Source organism: Canis aureus, chromosome 5 (assembly GCF_053574225.1).
Source record: "Canis aureus isolate CA01 chromosome 5, VMU_Caureus_v.1.0, whole genome shotgun sequence".
Lineage (NCBI taxonomy): Eukaryota > Metazoa > Chordata > Mammalia > Carnivora > Canidae > Canis > Canis aureus.
The window spans coordinates 417,290-438,352 of record NC_135615.1 but is presented as its reverse complement, the minus strand read 5'-3'; the positions used below and the strand labels follow the sequence as shown (position 1 = coordinate 438,352).

General features: G+C 36.6%; 1 protein-coding gene across 1 annotated transcript in view; it reads left to right on the top strand.

Moving 5' to 3' along the window:
* Positions 1-6,436: 6,436 nt before the first annotated feature.
* The window catches only part of LOC144313590 (ankyrin repeat domain-containing protein 26-like), a 77,734-nt gene continuing 63,107 nt past the window's right edge, over positions 6,437-21,063 (top strand). Inside the window, 5 exon segments of the mRNA XM_077896516.1 lie at positions 6,437-7,119; positions 10,419-10,642; positions 15,437-15,607; positions 17,323-17,356; positions 17,735-17,888. Of these exon segments, the coding sequence (XP_077752642.1) occupies positions 7,027-7,119; positions 10,419-10,642; positions 15,437-15,607; positions 17,323-17,356; positions 17,735-17,888 (676 nt within the window). The 5' untranslated portion in view covers positions 6,437-7,026.

Here is a 21,063-nt window from a genome sequence, read left to right as displayed (position 1 = left end):
CCTAATGAAGCAGTCGCAATGAGTGATAAACAAACACCCAGATCAGGTATATTTTACAGTACAAATATACCTGTGGAAAGATGTGCACTAAACTGTTGAAATGCCCATCGTCTTCTTATACCAAATTCTTCTTTGTGTGTGTGTGTGTGTGTGTGTGTGTGTGTGAGACAAATTTAATCGAAGGATGTGACATAAATAAGGTAGATGTCATTGCTGATATCCACGTTTGAACAAAAGATATTTACAAGCATAAGAAAAAGAGATTTTAAAAATGTAAGCTTTAGTTCAAGTTTCTACTTTTAAGTTTTGAAATCCTAATGTCCCTGGTTTGGAATTCCTTTACTTCTAAGGGGTTCCCAGAAGTTAATTATTAGACTCTAAGATTTTTCTGGTGTTCACCATACTTATTTGAATTCTGACTTTTACCCAGAGTAAAGCTTCACTTGCTAACATGTCAGTTGTGTTAAATGAAGTTAAAACTTCATTTCATCTTTGTGTTGTTATATTGATCATTTTAAGCCAAACACTTGTTCTGATTGTGTGTGTGTGTGTGTGGTGACTTTGATTATTAGAAATGTGGGACGGAATTAGTTGTATCTTAATATTTGGTAGACGCAATCTTTTAAAAAAGTAATTCTGAACCCTTTCAGCCTAGGGTCCTTTTCTACTATTTAAAAATTATTGAGAATTCCAAAGAACATCTGCTTAAGTGGGTTATATCTGTTGATATTTACAATCTTAGAAATTAAAACATTTAAAACACAAGGATACACAATCTCATGTTGTTAGCCATTAGAGCTGTGATCCACTGATCATGCGAGTTGCGATGCTATCACACATTTTATCTTTAGAAAACTTTATTGTACACTTAATAAGAAAATGAGAGTGAAAATGTCAAATAGCATTTAGTATGCTTGTGAAGATAGTTTTCACCTCTTGGATTTTGTGAATCGATGGATCTTGGGACTCTGGGGATTCTCAGATGACATGGGAGAACTGATTTAAACCATGTACAGGGTTCATGGATGCAAAATGATAAAGGGGCCCTTGTGATGAAATGGGCATTAAAGTTTCATTTCTGCATTTCTTGCTTTTTTGTTTCCCTTGTCTTAAAAGGTTTAAATCAGACCAATCTTGTTTACAAAGGGACAATAGTTTTGTTATATATTCATTTTCTGTTTCATGGCTGTTTCATGGCATTTTCTGTTTCTGTTTTTGGATCTCAGTGTGGACTGAGACTTATTTTGTTTTTACATGGAAAGGATTATATTACCCAAGTCTTTCATTTCTCATATAAATATGATATTTGTCCAAAAATTAAATTCTGAGGATGTTGGTGCATTGAGGAGAGACCATCTCATTATTATTAAAGTAGTACCATTCATCACAAGTTTTTTAAATCTCACGTCTTTAGAACACAAAATGCATATTTAAACATAAAATAAATGATTAGACATCAGTTTTGTTGCTAAAAACATTCAGACCTTGAAGACTCTTAATTATTAATGGACAGAGCTTTTATGGAATATAGAATATGTAATAGAGCTTGGTGAGTGAATTAAACTGTGTAATAACAGAGAATAAAAAAGAAAATGAGAGAGAGTTAAATTCATCTGTGTGAATGCCAAGTATAGGACATATAAAATATAATTAGCTACGAATGAGTAGTAAGTAGTGTGTCTGGGAGAAGAGCAGGCCTTGTGGCTGTTTCTCTAACAAAAGAATTTGTACAGATTTGTTAAGTTTGTATTGTTTACATTCTAATAAAGGAAACTTTGTTTTCAGATTTTTCTGATTGTGATTCTAGTTTGTCCCTCAGTAATGAGACTTGTCAAAGAACTGGGGATTTGAAAGTTGATAATAAATGCCCATTTGTATCACAACCAATGATCAAAAATGAGTCAGCATCCACAGAATTTGGACAGATGACCTTAATAGATAAAATATTAATATTGGAGCTATGTTTCAGTTAGAGAATTCTGTGCTCCATGGCCTGTGTGAATCACTGCTACTAGAAAACAGAGCAAAAAAGGTAAAGAATCAGAGAGAGTTCCGTGTCCTCATGATTTCACCATAGTTCTGATTTTTCAAAAATAATTTTGTGGTAAAATTTACTTTGTGTTTACTCCTTTCATGCAACCTACCACCAAACAGAGCATCTTTCAACAAGACATTTTTGCATTCTTCCTCTAACCAAAGCCACATATAAATAAGAAAGAGAATTAGGAGAAAATAATTTCTTTTAGGCTCGTATTCAGCTTTCACTTGAGAGTGAGTAGCGGGATTAGATTTAGAATTTGGGGACCAGTTGGGAAAACTAGGTAGAGATGTAAAGATTGTTTACTCACAATGTAGTTTCTTAGCTTTATTTTTATAGCTCTAAATTCATAAGTATTGGTCACACTATATTCACTGTAACAAACAAAAGCACCTTCCCAAACAGAATATTAAAATATTTCCTATATTCTCTATGACTTTATTTTGGAGTTGACTTTCCCAGCAGTAATTGGAATCATTGAGAATTTACTACATAGTGTCCTCTTCTCAGCTGTGTAGGCATAGTCCATCTCCTTGTTTGATTATTTTTATTTTACTTTTTTAGAGAGTGTCAGAAAGTAAGGAGGGAGGGATGGGCAGAAGGAGAAAGAGAATCCCAAGCAGGATCCACACTCAGCACGGAGCCCACTGCGGGACTCAGTCTCTCACAACCCTGAGATCATGACCCAAGCTGAAATCAAGAGTTGGATACTTAACTGGCTGAACAACCCAGGTGCTGTTTTATTATTTTAAATGAGTAAAGAGTTCCCAAGGAATATTGGTTTTAAGTATCAAATATCATTTAAAAAGAATATATGGAAAGTCAGTTCTAATTCTACTAAGATTTTCAGTTGATTAACCACATCTAACATGTGTTCTACTTAATGTATCAGTTAATCCAGTGTCCTTTATCAGTCATATGATCACGTCTGTACTAACATATCGTATAATATTTTTTCACCCCTGTAGTTTTGTTATTTTCTTTCTTCTAGAATTAACTCATTTTCTAAAGATTTTCAGTTATCTCCAGGAGTAGTGAGTATAGGCTGTAAATCCAAGTGTATTGATCTATACAAGTGATTTGTTTGCTGTTACTTCTTTGTGAGCTTGGTAGATCCAAGAAACAGGACTTTAAAAAGAAAACACCTATAGGCTCCTGCACCACAGGAAAATGTGAAACAAAAACGATTACAAAGTACATGCAAGCAACATAAAACAGTTCATGTAAAATATATCTCTTTTCCCTTGATGCCAAGATGTTGTTGATTCACTTAATACAGATTTATTCTGTACTGAGCCCTGATGATTTTATATTCTGAATATTTCTGGAACCATTCTGTCAGTTCAGGTGTGTATCATCTTTGTTTTGCATTACACTTTCTAATTCATCTCCTGTCTTTGATCACAGTACCCCTCACACTCATCCCTTCCCACAGTATTTAGAGTGATCTGTCTCAAATGCATATATGACCGTGAACCACTGTTGAAAACATATTTATGTCCAGGCATCTTAAAATTACATACAAAGCTTTCATAATCTTGACTTCTGCCTAAGTCTTCATCTTTAGCCCTTTATACCGTCTGCCCTTATCTCTGGTATCCTGAACTGCTAGTGATGTCTTCCTCTGTAATCTCTCTATTTTAGACAAATATTTACCCTGTTGTGTGCTTCTCTACCTTGTCTTACTACAGCCTTGCATGCTCTCCCCATTTTCTGCCCTCTAATCCCTTTGAATCTGTCTGACGTCACTGTTGCAGTCTCAGTTTAGGCATTATGTCTAGGAAAGCTATTCCTGACACCTTACATCTACATGCTTCTTTAAACCCGGTCCCCTATCTATCACTTAGTGGGAACTCAGTAAGTAGTACTAAGTAACATAAAGACTGTTTACTTTCATAAGTACTAAGTAACATGAAGACTGAAAGATGATTTAAGAGATTGTCCCCTACAGGGATGCCTGGGCGGTTCATTCAGTTGAGTGTCCAACTCTTGATTTCAGTTCCAGTCATATCTCAGACTTGTGAGATGGAGCCCCGGGTGGAGCTCAGCACTGGGGGTGGAGCCCGCTCAAGATTCTCTCTCTCTCTCTCTCTCATCGAGATTGTCCCCTACAGTGTAGGAGCAAAAGAACTAGACACATAAAGAAGTAGTTTACAGTTCAGGTGGTGAAGGTGCACTAGAAAAAGCTGTAAGGTATTAAGGTAACCCCAAAGAAAGAGATGCATTTTTATCTGAGAAAGGATAGCCATAATCAAGGATGACTTTACAGAGCAGTCTGAGTCCTAAAAGATGCAAGGAAATTTGTCAAGTAGTAGAGGAAAATAATTTCAGAAACGTTTACTTATTGGGCACATACACCCATAGGATGTATGTCCAGTGTATCCCAGAGGATATACACTGATAAAGACATGAAAAGTACTAATAATTTTGGAAATGATGAATAACGTTGTGGTTGAAGCTTCAGGTGTTGTTTAAGAGGTACTGTTACAAAGTAGAGAATAATCTCGTGATTTTATATGTTTCTACTGGATTTTAAACTTTTGTTTCTGATTGTTTTGTTCATGGATGTTAGTGGATGAATTTGTGAATGAATCTTGGAGATGTTTGTGTGCCTTTAACCTGGTGACGTTTAGTATTTCTCAAATGGTTTGTTGAAATTTTAGATAATTAGAAGTATTTCTTAAATATTCAGCTAAAGATGAATTTAAACTCTTCAGTGATAAATGATATTTTCTATTTTTATAGAGGTAATAGCTTTTATCTAACCATTCTAAGTAGTCCATTTTAACTAAATATATAGATTTGTCGTCAGAACCAGACTTAGAAGTGGCATCACAGCAAAAGCAAGAGCGAGAAAGGCCTGATAAAAGTGAAAATAACCACCCCCAGGTATGTAAAGCTTTAAATTTAAATTTCTGATTTTATATTGTTTTCCCTGCTTTTCTAATATTACATGTTTCAAGTGAAACTCTTTGAGTGGATATATTGAAGTCAATAGAGTATAATTTAATACTTAGTTTTTATAAAATTTTACGAGTTACAAAACTTAAAATGCTATGATTTTTAGTAACTAAGTTTAGCTAAACTTCATCCTTGGAATTTAGGCAAAAAAAAATCTTTTGAGACAAAAATAATTCTAAATATTCTTTGCTTCTTCTATTTTTGTAACTTCTTTACATGATAAAGAAGGTAGCATCAAATATTGAGTCATGTTTAAGCAGTTGAAATTATGAGCAGTATTAACAATGATGACTACTGACTTAGACTCATGTACAAGGAGTGATTATTCTCAGTGGTTCAAAGTGTCTAGTTCTCTATTTCCAGTTACAAATGCCAAGATTAAAGATTTATTCTGCTTTGTGATCTCTGTGTAGTTGACTTGAGAGAATGGGGTCATGAAATCAGCACGATCGCCTATGTAAAATCACACCTTCCAGGATGGGACCTTTGTAGTTGGATTATAAACAATAACTCTTTCAGTTATTTCAGCATAGGAAATCCATATTATTAATATTTTTCTTATCCACTCTCAGTGGACATTACAATATATTAGAGCTGGATACAAGCAGATAATCTATAGCGATGTCTAACACTATCATAGTATATAATTTAAGCTAAAATATAGGAATTTATTTTTCTTTGATGTTAATTGATATTTGCCCCCCAGAAATGAGTTTGCCTATTATCTAGGTTTCAAACTTGTAAAAACTCCTGAAATGCATTGTCGGGGCTCACTCTTTAAGATACAAGGGAATAAAGTGTTTTTAAGTTTGTAACATTAAAAATCATCTGATTCATTTTTTGGTAGATGTAACTGTATTGAATTGTTTAGTTAAGAAAAACCTGACAAAATAGAAGTGAATGGATTTATGCTTTTCTTCTGTCCTCACTTCTTAGTTATAATCCAGTGACTTAGGAACAGCTAATAACTAAATTTTAATTATTTTCTATTTTTCTTTGTCCGTATTTGATTACCTAAGGATAAAATTATTTTACAAACATGTATCCTGGCTGAAAAGACATCTGAAAGCCAAACCAAGCAAATTAACATTCCACTTGTGCGACTGCAAAATATGGCTTGAGAACCAGAAATGAATATGGAATGTGATAGACAGGGTGATAGATCTGTACATTCAGAACATCCTCGTGTGCACAAGAAGTATGAGGAGATACAGATGAAACAAGGCAAATTAGATTGGAAAAATAATGTGAAACGCATGAGCAGAGAGTTAAAGCAGAAGATTGGTAAAACTTGTGAAAAGTACCAAATTATTACTCATCCTAAGTTAGAACCACTATGTGGTAATTCTAAAGAAACAGACTTAAAGGAAATACCTCCTAATGTGACAAAAGTTACACTTGATTGTGAGGAAAAAGATGAATTTGGAGTGTCTGTCTCTGTAGTACCTCAGGCCTTTCCTGAACAAAAAGAGCCTATTCTCGAAAATGCTATTCTCTCTCATTCATACTCTGGGTCCCCAGACTATGCTTGCCAGTCATCTTCTAAGCTTTCTTCCCATGAAAATGATAACAAACCAGGTGAGCATGTTTTTAACAAAAATGAGAGTCTTGATAGCGATCCAGAAAATAAAAAAGTAAGGAACCCACTAGTTACATTTGAAGTGAAAGAAGACCAAGAGTTTGACATGCAGATGGCCAAAAGTTTGAACCAAAATACCACCAATAGTAAATTAGACACTGGATATATCCCTCCATATAGTGACCCAGAAAGCCTTTTTGATTTGCGGCTTGCCCACTCCAATGTGGCGAAACAAATGATTCAGAAGAAAAGGCATGATACTTCTGCTATTACAAACACTTACAAGAAAACAAAACCAATACAAGACTCTTTCCAGAAGCCATTAGATGCAGATAATGACAGTACTAATAACTATAAAAGTACGGAACCTGCATTAGAAAATGTGAGTTCTTCACCACGTCCTTTCAGAACATCAAAAGTATATCAAAAAGAAGAATGACAGCAAGATATGCAAAATCTGCAAAGGTTTAAGAATGAGAAAGGCATGTTACAAGTAGAACTCCTGGCTTTGGAAAAAGAGAAAGTTGAACTTCAAAAAGAGGTAGAGAGATTCACTTTGCTGCTGCTCTTTTGATTTTTTTGTCTTTGTCAATTATCTGAGCCATTTTGATTTTCCACTTAAGAAAAAAGCTCATGTATAAAATGGGGTCATCTGAATATATAATTGTGTTCAGAAATAATATTATTTCTGCTATCTAAATGATAGGAATGCAGGAAAACATAAGATATGTGTTCCTTAAGTTTCTTTCAGTTTCCCAAGTGGCGTGTGAACTGGGAAGCTCTTTTCGCTATGCACCCTGTGACCTCATGAACCAGAGTAACCATAGAGAAAATTGCTTTAAAAATGCGATTATCTTGGGGCGCCTGGGGGGCACGGTCAGTTGAGAGTCCTAGTCTTGTTTTTGGCTTGGGTTGTGATGTCAGGGTTGTGAAGAGGAGCCCCACGTCAGGCTCTGTGCTCAGCATGGAGTCTGCTTGAGTTTCTCTCTCCTGCTGTGCCTCTCTCATGCTATCAGTCTTGTTCTCTAAAATACATAGATCTTTAAAAAATATATCATAATATCTAGGATTTTTATCTATTGGCTTAAATATAAGTTGCACTTCTATAAACAATAAAATGGAAAAGAAGTTGGGATGCCTGGGTGGGTGGCTCACCTGTTGAGTGTCTGCCTTTGGCTCAGGGTATGATCCCGGGATCTGGGATTGAGTCCCACATCAGGTTCCCTGCATGGAGCCTGCTTCCCCCTCTGCCTGTGTCTCTGCTTCTCTGTGTGTGTGTCCCTGATGAATAAATAAATAAAATCTTTAAAATAAATGAATACATAACATGAAAAAGAAGCAATAACTAAGGGAAGGGATATAAACAAATATTTCATCTAAACCAATCTATTTATTGCTTCTGTTTATTGCTTCAGTATGTATAGTCTTCTCTGCTTTCCTCAAACTCTTGGAACTTCAAATTCCAACACGACCACTTTTTGAGATATTTTTAAGAACAAATATTTGCATTATCACCAGTTTTTTTCTCCCATGTTTTTAAAAACAGACTCCTTTTTTTCTTTTAGGATTTATTTATTTACTTACTTACTTATTTATTTACTTATTCATTTGAGTGTGTGAGCAGGGTGAAAGGGGTAGAGGGAGAGAGAAAGGGAGAGAAGCAAACTCCCCAGTGAGCGTGGAGCCTGAAGCGGAGCTCAATCCCATGACCAGGAGATCATGACCTGAACTGCAATCAAGAGCTGGAGGCCCAACTAACTGTGCCACTCAGGCATCTCCTCTACATTAAAAAAAAAAAATTTTTTTTTTTTTTTTTTAGATTTTATTTGACACCGAGAGAGAGAACACAAACGGGAGCAGGTGTAGGAGGGAAAGGGAGAAGCAAACTCCTGGCGGAGCAGGAAGCCTGATGCACGGGTCTTGATCCCAGATCCCGGGGATCTTGACCTGAGCCAAAGGCAGATGTTTAACTGACTGAGCCACCCAGGTGACCACGTGTGTGTGTGTGCATGTGTGTGTGTGTATACACATATATGTGTTTGTTTAATCATCACTCTCAGGTGTTTTTGTTGAATCAAACCTTTACATTTTGTTTAATAAAGTATGATATATTTTGACACATACGACTTTTATCATGTAGGTAGCATAGATTTTCAGCAAACCTTCAGTATTTGACTCTAAGGGAGAAAACTGATGTTTGAGGTGAAAAATAAACAAAATCTAGAGATATCCTCCTTTAAAATAAAAATTAGCTAAGCGCCTCATCCCCAATTAAGGTATTAAATTACTGTGCCAAAGTCACACTTTTAGCATAGCTGATTAATAAACTTGTTGGGTCATTTATTTGATTCAGCATCAAGGAATTGTATCATCTCTTTGATGCTAGGTAATGCCACTTTAGGAACTTTGGACAAATCATGTAACCTTTTTTGGTTTTATTCCCATTATCAATAGAAAATGGGATTAAAGTTGATAATTACTTTTATATTTTATATACTATAAAATTTTATATACTATAAAATTTTATGGTTATGGAATGTGAAATTTGGGGAGCATTACTCATTTCCCAAAATTCTACACTAATATTAGTTTTGCTCCTTTTATGTTGTGGTGAACTTTGGTTCACATATTTTAATGAACACTGTGACTTTTTTGATAGCCCTGGGATCCAAATGAAAAAAAGAATTATAGGGCAGGTATATTTTTAACTGTTTGAGGAACCTCCACACAGTTTTCCAGAGTGGCTGCACCAGTTCACATTCCCACCAACAGTGTAAGAGGGTTCCCTTTTCTCCGCATCCTCTCCAACATTTGTGGTTTCCTGCCTTGTTAATTTTCCCCATTCTCACTGGTGTGAGGTGGTATCTCATTGTAGTTTTGATTTGTATTTCCCTGTTGGGGATTTACCCCAAAGATACAAATGCAATGAAACGCCGGGACACCTGCACCCCGATGTTTCTAGCAGCAATGGCCACGATAGCCAAACTGTGGAAGGAGCCTCGGTGTCCAACGAAAGATGAATGGATAAAGAAGATGTGGTTTATGTATACAATGGAATATTACTCAGCTATTAGAAATGACAAATACCCACCATTTGCTTCAACGTGGATGGAACTGGAGGGTATTATGCTGAGTGAAGTAAGTCAGTCGGAGAAGGACAAACATTATATGTTCTCATTCATTTGGGGAATATAAATAATAGTGAAAGGGAAAATAAGGGAAGGGAGAAGAAATGTGTGGGAAATATCAGAAAGGGAGACAGAACGTAAAGACTGCTAACTCTGGGAAACGAACTAGGGGTGGTAGAAGGGGAGGAGGGCGGGGGGTGGGAGTGAATGGGTGACGGGCACTGGGTGTTATTCTGTATGTTAGTAAATTGAACACCAATAAAAAAAATTATAAAAGGCAGTTGGGGAAAGAATAGCTCAGTGCAGAAATGGAAAGCTTCGTCTTTGTTCCTGGAGCATCACAATGTCACATCCTTTGAATCTGTTGGTGTAAGCAAAATCCAGATGGTAAAGACGGAAGAGGACAGATTTTTGTGTCTTTTTATTTCTTTGTATCTGCTGGTCAGATGGGGTGAAGTTGGGAATGTTAGGTGGCAAAGTGTAGATATGAACACAAAATTAAGAAAGTCCTTTTTGGAATTCTGGAAAATTATGTTGTTCTATTCCAACAGAAATGAAGCAGAATTTCCAAAAATTGCAATTACAGGTAATGATAAAGTTAAGTGCAAGATAGTTTTATTGATTAAAATTACATTAAAGAGTCAAATGATACAATTAATGAAAAAAGTTCTTTTTAATGAATGAAGTTGTAACTATCAAATTTCCATTCAAGACTGGAAAAGAAAGGAAGCAGCACACGAGTAATAAAATGGAAGGAGCAGAAAACATATATGCTGCTGCTGCTGCTGCTGCTGCTGCTGCTGCTCCTGCTCTTGGTACTGCTCTTGCTGTTGCTGCTGCTGCTGCTGCTCCTGCTGCTGGACTAATTCAACAAAGAAAGACTGGAGAAACTGATAACCACCTGTTTCCTACTACGCAGAATGAAGATTCTGATAGGTAAGCCTATAGCAATATTTAAACAGTAGATAATTATTATTTTTCTATAAAACAAATTCTGTTTGGAGCTAATCATGTTTAACACATTTTATATTTTTAGTAGAGATATTCCACCCAGGGTGCTAAACAGAAAAAGGCAAAGACCGGTAAGGTATCAAATTGTTTTGCAGGCATAGTGATAAATACTTAACTAAAAAAAAAAAATAACCTAGGTTAGCAAATGTAAGGAAAAAGTCATTCTCATACACTGTTGTTAGGTGAAAATTGTCAGATCCGTTGCACCTGAGTGGCTAAGTGGTTGAACGTCTGCCTTTGGCTCAGGTTGTGATCTCGGGGTCGTGGGATCGAGTCCTGCATCAGGCTTCCCATGAGGAGCCTGCTTCTCCATCTGCCCATGTCTCTGCCTCACTCTGTGTCTCTCCTGAATAAATAAATAAAAATCTTTAAAAGAGAGAGAGAGGAAGAAAATTGACAAATCCTTTCTGAAGAGTGATGTAGCAGTGCATTTCAAATTTCACATATGCTGTCCCTATATCCCAACGGCTTCATTGCCAGGAGTAGATCCTATAGGAAAACATGACTTGTGTCAACACTTAGACACACATATTCTAAGAACATTTATTATATATTATTATATTTATAAAACATGACAGATATATTAAGAATACTTACATAAACATGTTACATATATATGTTAAGATTATCTATCAAAAACTTGGAGGGAGTCTAACTCTCCATCCATAAGGAAGTAAGTTTTCACACCTATAAAATAATGCAGCATGTAACTATCTGAGAAAATGAATTTAGGTCTGCAGGGTTTTGATTGTTTAACAAATTTAAAATTTTTAATTTTTATTTTTATTTATTCATGAGAGACAGAGAGAGAGAGAGAGAGAGAGGCAGGCAGAGACACAGGCAGAGGGAGAAGCAGGCTCCATGCAGGGAGCCTGATGTGGGACTCGATCCCGGGCCTCCAGGATCACACCCTGGGCTGGAGGCAGGCGCTAAACTGCTGAGCCACCCAGGGATCCCCCAAAGTATATTTAAAGTGTTTGGTTTGATGTCTTACAATAACTTTAGAATACTTTTAATATCTGCTGAGTTGCAAAGGGAAGTTACCTGCTACACTGGCACTCTACCTTATTACCAACAAAACTGCTAATTATTAGGTTTTTGGTTTTGGTTCCCAATGCACGAGTGCTCAAATGTTGGACTCTCAAATTGATCTGAATATTATTACGAAGAGATTTCACATGGCAACTTGTCCCATATTCTGTATAAACATTTGATCCCTATGCTGTAAACCAAGAGGTTGTTAATGCAGTGAATCTTCTTTTTCAGGCACTTTGCATACAGGCTATTATTTTTCCTTTAAAAATGTTTTTAAGATTATTTATTTGAGAGAGAGAGTGTGTGAGTGCAGGGAGCGGCAGAGGCAGAGGGAGAAGCGGGGAGCCTGAAGTGGGGCTGATCCCGGGACTCCAGGGTCATGACCTGAGCCGAAGGCAGACGCTTTACCAACTGAGCCAACCAGGCACCCCTTATTCTTCCATTTTAAAGAGCATATATTTCAACATGCACCACATCAAATTTTTCAATAGTGACTTCATATTATATAATCTTTGAAAATTCACTTTCCATTAATTCTAAACACAGTGGATCTATTAAAACATAAGTCAGATTATGTCCTCCTCTGCTCAAAACCTAATGGCCTCCCATTCACTCAAGTTCTTTCTAATAGCTACAAGGCCTTATGTGACTTGTTCATCTCGGGTCCCTCCCTATCCTTTCCTCCCTCTGTCTCTCTGATTTGAACTACTTTCTATCCCTTTCCTTCTGTTCAGCCACACTTGAATTTCTCACTATTCTTACCCCCCACCCTCATTATAAACACTTCAGGCATACCTCTGTACTTGCTATAAACTCTCTGTGGAGTGCTTTTCTCTCAGGTATCCTCATGGCTTACTCCTTGCTCCCTCTTTTTCTCCCTGGTTTTTGCTTCAAGGTCACTTTCTCAGCAAGGCCCTTCTTGGTTTATCCTGACTAGTATTTCGACCACCCCTTCTGCTACAACACATTGAAATTTGATTTCTCTGCTTTAGTTTTTCTCCTCTCATACTGTGTAGTTTGCCTAGGTAGTTTATTGTTACTATGTTTACTATCCTCGTGAGTAGGGTTTTTTTCTGTTCATGGCCGTGTCCTCAGTGCTTAGAGAACATTCTAGCATATATAGTGCTATTCAATAAATGTTTGTTGAGTGAATGGAGTTTAACTAAACCGTGTGTATTGTTTTTAACATAATACCAATTCTCACTTAAACAGAAAGAACGGTTGGCATGGGTCCATTCTGACAATTTAACCTGTCTGTTATCTGCATTTTGTGGATTATTTGGGCCTAATCTTGTGGTTACTTGCTACTTATTCTTTTACTGGTATTTATGTTAGTTTTAATTTTTTTTTTTTTATTTATGATAGGCACACAGTGAGAGAGAGAGAGAGGCAGAGACACAGGCAGAGGGAGAAGCAGGCTCCGTGCACCGGAAGCCCGACGTGGGATTCGATCCCGGGTCTCCAGGATCGCGCCCTGGGCCAAAGGCAGGCGCCAAACCGCTGCGCCACCCAGGGATCCCTATGTTAGTTTTAATTATAGTAGAATGGAACAAAGGAAGAGCAAACTTCTTTATGTTTCATTAAGGAAAATGAAATATGGTGGTAAATTATTATAGGACTTTAAACATTTTTGCCAGAGGATATGAGCCCTCAATATCTGAAATATAAAGGTGAAGTCGGAATTTACTGCTGACTAATAAGAGGGAGCTATGCTGGCCACTTACAGTCTTTTCTGACAGAGTAGTCTTCGCTTTCTATATACAGTTTCAGGAAAAGTGGAGTTTAAGACTTGGGAGACTTTCAGAGAATTAAGTGGTTTGTCATCATCTGAAGCCACCATGGTAATTTGGGTAAGACTGTTGTTGATTGGTTGGCACTCAAGGCATGCGTATTGGAGTGATTTTGTCCCACATTGGCTATACATCATGAGGGAGAAGCTGACATTGGTTGGCTAGTGAGTGAGGACAGATGGCATTGATCATTACAAACATTTAAAACTGGTTCTGATGGGTTCTCGTTACCATGGCTGCATGTTAGCATTCCCCCGCCAACATAACTGTGAGGTGTCTTTAACCAGTTGTTTTCTATTTAAAAGTTGCTTCTATTAACTGTTTTCAAAATGAAAGCTATTTCGTATCCATAATAACAGATTTACTTCTGAAATTTGGGTCGAGAAGAATTGTTTAATAATTGCTTTCAGGAAGATCCATCTTTTTTGGATGTTTAATTTAACTAGAAGAGTTATCTGTATGGCAGTTTTAAAACAGTAATTGCTGGTTTTGTTTTTGTTTTCAGTGCCCTAAAGTTATTCAACCGATAATCTCCTATGGGAAAATTCAGTCTTTTTGTAAATTTACATAGCTATATGCTCATAATATTTTCTTGCATGCATTTAGTCCATGAAAAAATATATATAATTTTCTGTTGGTAAATCTAGCTTTTTGTATTAGGATTAGATACTAGGCTAAAAGTATGCACAAGTTACCAAAACATTTTCTTTTTCTTTGTCCCTTTAAAATTATTTTTAAAAATGTATTTATTTGAGAGAGAGAGAGAGAAAGAAAGAAAGAAAGAAAGAGTGAGCAAGTGGGGAGAGAGAGAAAGAGATGGAGAGAGGATCTCAAGCAGACCTGGGGGTGATTCCACGACCTTGAGATCATGACCTGAGCCAAAACCAAGTCAGACACTTAAACTGACTAAGCCCTTCCAGCTATTCATTAAACTTCTCATTTTGTTTATGTAGTGTATTCCTCATTTTATTGAATTAACTGTTTTTTAAAGATTTTATTCATTTATTTTAGCAAGAGAAAGTGTGTGAGCTAGGGGGGAATAGCAGAGGGAGAGGGACACTGTGCTGAGTGTAAGCCTGATGCAGGGCTCAATCTCATGACCCTGAGATCATAGCCTGAGATGAAATCAAGCGTCAGACACATAATTGCCTGACCCACCCAGGCACCCCTGAATTGGCTTTTTGTGTTTTCTGGTAGCTCCTTGAATTTCCTTAAGACTGAGATTTTGAAATCTTTCTTGGATAAATTACAGATCTCCACGTGTCTGAGATTGATTACAGGAAGATTATTGTAATCCTTTGTTGGTGTCATATTTCCTTGATTTTGTCATATCCTTTTGCATTGCTGTCTTTGCCTTTGAAGTAGCAGTCACCTCCTCCAGTCTTTAATGACTACCGCTCCCATGTGTCCAAACCTGATTGTTTTGCTCTGGTGATGTGCTAGAACTTCTCTACAGGAAAGCTGGTTTTCCATGAAGACTCTCTACCCCCATGGGTGATTATCTAAGTGTTTTCCAGGGGCTCCCAGATGGTGGCTGTGAGGGTGAGGGTGGCGCCAATTTATGGGCTTTTGCTGGATCCACAGCTGGGTGTGTAGTGCGTATGCCTGTTACCCGATGCATGGGCAGATGAGACTTTTCCTCCATGCCTTGGTGAATGGCACTTGATTCCACAGGTCCTACACAGGCAGTTTTGTCCCCACAAATGACATTGTATCATAATTGTATATGTGTATTTCCTTGCATATGGTTGCACTTCATAACTGTTCTATGAATTAATAAATGAATTCAGATGGGTAACAGATGTTTACAAAAAATTTTTTCATTCCTTACCAGTAAAATTATTAGAAAATATTGGCTTTCTAATGGATATTTTAACTGGATTTTTGTTTTAAGTAATGATCCTGGTTTGTCTATCATGGAAATAAAGAAAGATAAAAATGTAAAGTGGGCATCAAAAGCATCTGTGATTACACCAGGCTTTGAGGAGGCCGATTCCCTAACTGGTAGTCTACTACGAGTGAGTAATGACAACAGTCTAAGTGAAATGGATCAGGATGAAAGAAGGTAAAATCCCATAAATTCTTTATTTCCCTCTGAAGGAACGTTAACTATGATTATTATATAAGTAAAACACTGTAATATAGTGTCGTACAGGCTGAGGGAAGAAATACTCAAGTATATCAAAAACACCACTTGAAAGGTTAGGATGAGGAGGAGTGACTTTTTTTTTAAGATTTCATGTATTTATTTGTGAGAGACAGAGAGAGAGAGGCAGAGACATAGGCAGAGGCAGAAGCAGGTTCCCTGTGGGGAGCCCAAAGTAGAACTCGATCCCAGGACCCCCAGATCAGGATATGAGTTTTGTGGTAAGAGGTTGTTTATTTAGAGTCAGTTCCACCGTGCAGTATTCTCATATAATTGAATATTCAGATACTATCCTTCATCGATTGAAAAATATATATATATATATATATAAAATAGTAAATATACAGACACATAGGCGATTCTGAATAGAACTAATCATTTCTTGATAGGTTTTAAGGTATTCAGTACCTTTGACAGTATCATGAATAGCTATGATTTTGTGAGGGGCTTTGGAGTATCTGATTATATTAAGTTAATATTTGTTTAGGTTCTGGGGAAAGGGGAATGGTTTTGTTTATTTACAATATGTTTATTTACAATTGAAAAACTATTCATCTATCATAGATTATTACTTTTGGATTATAAAGTTCTAAATTACAAGAGCCACGGTTACTGTACCAGCAGCGTCATTGACACATATTGTGTGCTTCATGAGTAATTGTTGAATCCATGAATAAACATTTGAATGAGTAAAGGAATGCCCATTAATGAACTTCTTTAGACGAATTAAATCTTCAGTTTATTGAAAGTAGATTTTCAGTACTGCCTAGGTATGAAGTGTTTTAATTAAAAAATGTGTGTGGGATGCTGGGGTCGCACAGCAGTTGAGTGTCTTGCCTTGGGCTCAGGGCGTGATCCTGGGGTCCGACACCAGGCTCCTTATGGGGGAGCCTGTTTCTCCCTCTGTATGTCTCTGCCTGTCTCTCTCTGTGTGTCTCTCTAGTGAAGGAATAAATAAATAAAATCTTTTTAAAAAATTAAAAATTAAAAATGTATGTGAGATTCAGAAATTATTTCTAGAATAATTATAGCTAGAAATGGAATAATACTATAGATTCAATTGGTATCACATTACTTAGAAATACTTAACTTACTTTTACCACATATTTTAAAACACATGTTTGGAAGGGACATTTCCTAGACTTGAGTTCTGGGTGGTCTGCTCCTACCAGGTGTATGGGCTTGGGGAAGTTCCTTAGAATTTCTGTGCCTCATTTGCTTCCTGTGAAAAGATACCCAGTATAATTGCCTACTTCATACGGTTTGTGTAAGGCCTAAAAACCCTTTAGGATATGTAAACTGTCCCAAATAATGCATAGTAGTTGCACAGTAAAACTTCAAAACACTAATATCACGATTATTTAAAAAGGGCTTATGTCATTAAAAAAACTTAGTTTGCACTTTCCAAATTGATTTAGTGAAAACTTGTTTTTATTGAAAATGACAACAAAAAATGTGGTATATTTACCCCTATCAAATAATGTAAGTAACATGATTTTCCTTTACTTTTGCAATTTTGATCTAAATTTAATACTTTGTTAATATTGCTATTAATATTGCTTAGATATGCTTTAAATATTCTTTGTATTTTAAGTATTTAATATTTTCCTGAAAAGAATCCTTCCTCTTTTTAGACCTGCAAAGAAAACATCTAAGGAAAAGAACAAGGTAGACAAACAAAATATATAATTCTATTTCATTTATGATATATTTTTATTATAATTCTATTTCATTCATGATATATTTTTATTATATTATTTTGATATTTCATATTTATCAGAAACATTATTCCATGGTAAAAAAAATTACTTTATGAAACGCATAGTGAAAAAATGAAAATTTTCCTTTGTTGTATAGACATCTGCTGTGAAAAAATTATTCAGAAACACCAATTATTGATAAAGGTCTTTTTGATAAAAATCAGTTCTTTTAAAAAGTACCTATGTTTTTGCTTTTATAAAAAGATGGATATTTATCATCTTTCTACACTTAGTATATTTTATAAATATTTGGATGACATTTTGAAATAGTATTATTTATTTGTAGGTCAAAAAGCAAGTGAATTCTGCAGAGCGTCTTGATGACGAGCATCTTGATGACTTAACTCAGTCATCTGAAGCAGCTTCAGAGGATTGCAAGTTGCAATACTCTGATTATAAGAGTTCCCTGTTGCTCATTGAACTTGGCATGGATTGTAAAGGTAGGGCCGTCGTATAAATATAAAGCCTTTTTCTGTATATATGGTTGTAGTAATATGTGCACATCTCGTCTAGCGCTGCGCCACACAACACTGAGGAGTTATAGAGCTACTCATCTCAGAAGTATGTTTTATATTAAAATAGAGAACTATTGAATACTCTCAGCCAAAGAACTATAATTTCCATTGTGGTTGTCCACGTGGGAATGGCACACTTGATGTGTTTGTGAACTCTGCTTCTCTTCTGTGTCTTCACCCAAGGTCAGGTTACCATTATTTTTCTCCTAGATTACTGAGCTAACCTCAGGACTGTTTTCCCTGCCATTCCACCTCTCAGGATCTTGGTGTACACTGCAACCATAATTACTATACATTTTTAAAAGTTTACATTTCATCACGTTACCCCCTTGCTTAAAGCTTAGCTATTAGTACTTAATGCTATGAGGTGAAAGACCAAGGGCCACTAGCTTCATTCATCTTGTATGGTTTCATATCCATCTTTCCATCCATGTCTCAGCCACTGTCTTAGATGGTTTTTCATATAATAGAGGCTTTCTTTCTCCAACAGCCCTAGTTAGGTAAACTGCACGTGTATGAAGTATATAATTTGATAGTTTTGTCATATATATACACATGTGAAACCATAACTGTAATTTAGACAGTTAACATATCCATCACTCTTAAGTCTCCTGTCTCTTCATATTGCCTTATTATGAAACTGCCAAATTGTTTTCTAAAGTCATTGTACTATTTTCTAAACCCACCAGCAGTGTGTGAGGGTTTCTAACTCCTCCATCTATATTTATCAGTACTTAGTATGATCAGTTTTTTAATCGTAGCCATGGATGGGTATGGTGTATATATGTATACACACACACACATAAATACATATATATGTGTATAAATATATACATTTATGGCTGTAATATACATTTCCCTAATAACTGATAATGTTGAGCTTATTTAACATCTGTATATCTTCATTGAGCTGTCAAAATTTTTGTCATTTAAAAAGTTAGGTTTATTTCTTATTTGTCGAGTGTTGATAAATCTTTGTTTTTGTTTTTGATATCTTATTATTTTTTTAAATTGGAGTTCAATTTGCCAACAGATAGCATAACACCCAGTGCTCATCCCATCAAGTGCCCCCCCTCAGTGCCCATCACCCAGTCACCCCAACCCCTCGCCCACCTCCCTTTCCACCATGCTGTGTTTGTTTCCGAGAATTAGGAGTCTCTCATGTTCTGTCACCGTCCCTGATATTTTCACTCATTTTCTCTCCTTTCCACTTTATTCCCTTTCACTATTTTTTATATTCCCCAAATGAATAAGACCATATAATGTTTGTCCTTCTCCGATTGACTTACTTCACTCAGCATAATACCCTGCAGTTCCATCCATGTCGAAGTAAATGGTGGGTATTTGTCGTTTCTAGTGGCTGAGTAATATTCCATCGTATACATAGACCACATATTCTTTATCCTTTCATCTTTCGAAGGACACCAAGGCTCTTTCCACAGTTTGGCTACTATACATTGCTGCTATAAACATTGGGGTACAGGTGTCCCGGCGTTTCACTGCATCTGGATCTTTGGGTAAATCCCCAGCAGTGCAACTGCTGGGTCATAGGGTAGATCTATTTTTAAGTCTTAGAGGAATCTTCACACAGTTCTCCAGAGTGGCTGTGCCAGTTCACATTCCCACCAACAGTGTAAGAGGGTTCCCTTTTCTCCGCATCCTCTCCAACATTTGTTGTTTCCTGCCTTGTTAATTTTCCCCATTCTTACTGGTGTGAGGTGGTATCTCATTGTGGTGGTTGTTTCTTTTTCCCTGATGGCCAGTGATTCGGAGCATTTCCTCATGTGCTTGTTGGCCATGTCTATGTCTTCCTCTGTGAAAATTCTGTTCATGTCTTTCGCCCATTTCATGATTGGATTGTTTGTTTCTTTGCTGTTGAATTTACTACGTTCTTTATAGATCTTGGATACTAGCCCTTTATCTGATAGGTCATTTGCCAATATCTTCTCCATTCTGGAGGCTGTCTTTTAGTTTTGTTGACTGTTTATTTTGCTGTTCATTTTTGCTTTGGTTTCTCTTGCCTTCATGGATGTATCTTGCAAGAAGTTGCTGTGGCCAAGTTCAAAAAGGGTGTTGCCTGTGTTCTCCTCTAGGATTCTGATGGATTCCTGTCTCACATTTAGATCTTTCATCCATTTTGAGTTTTTCTTTGTGTATAGTTTAAGAGAATGGTCTAGTTTCATTGTTATGCACGTGACTGTCCAGTTTTCCCGGCACCATTTATTGAAGAGACTGTCTTTTTTCCAGTGGATAGTCTTTCCTGCTTTGTCGAATATAACTTGACCATAGAGTCGAGGGCCCATTTCTGGATTCTCTATTCTTTTTCATTTTCCTAGGTGTCTGTTTTTGTGCCAGTACCACACTGTCTTGATGATCACAGCTTTGTGGTACACCCTGAAATCTGGCACTTTGATGCCCCCAGCTCTGGTTTTCTTTTTTAATATTCCCCTGGCTATTCGGTGTCTTTTCTGATTCCATACAACTCTTCCGATGATTTGTTCCAACTCTCTGAAGAAAGTCCATGGTATTTTGATAGGGATTGCATTAAATGTATAAATTTCCCTGGGTACCATTGACATTTTCCCAATATTCATTCTTCCAATCCATGAGCATGTCATATTTTTCCATCTCTTTGTGTCTTCCTCAATTTCCTTCAGAAGTGTTCTGTACTTTTGAGGGTAGAGATCCTTTACCTCTTTGGTTAGGTTTATTCCTAGGCATCTCATGGTTTTGGGTGCAGTTGTCAATTGGATTGACCCCTTAATTTCTCTTTCTTCAGTCTCAGTGTATAGAAATGCCCCTGATTTCTGGACATTGATTTGGTATCCTGCCACACTGCTGAATTGCTGTATGAGTTCTAGCAGTCTTGGGGTGGAGTCTTTTGGGTTTTCTATGTACAGTATCATGTCAACCACAAAGAGGGAGCGTTTGACTTCTTCTTTGCCAGTGTGAATGCATTTTATTTCTTTTTGTTTTCTGATTGCTGAGGCTAGGACTTCTAGTACTCTGTTGAATAGCAGTGGTGAGAGTGGACATCCGTGTCTTGTTCCTGATCTTAGGGGTAAGGCTCCCAGTGCTTCCCCATTGAGAATAATATTTG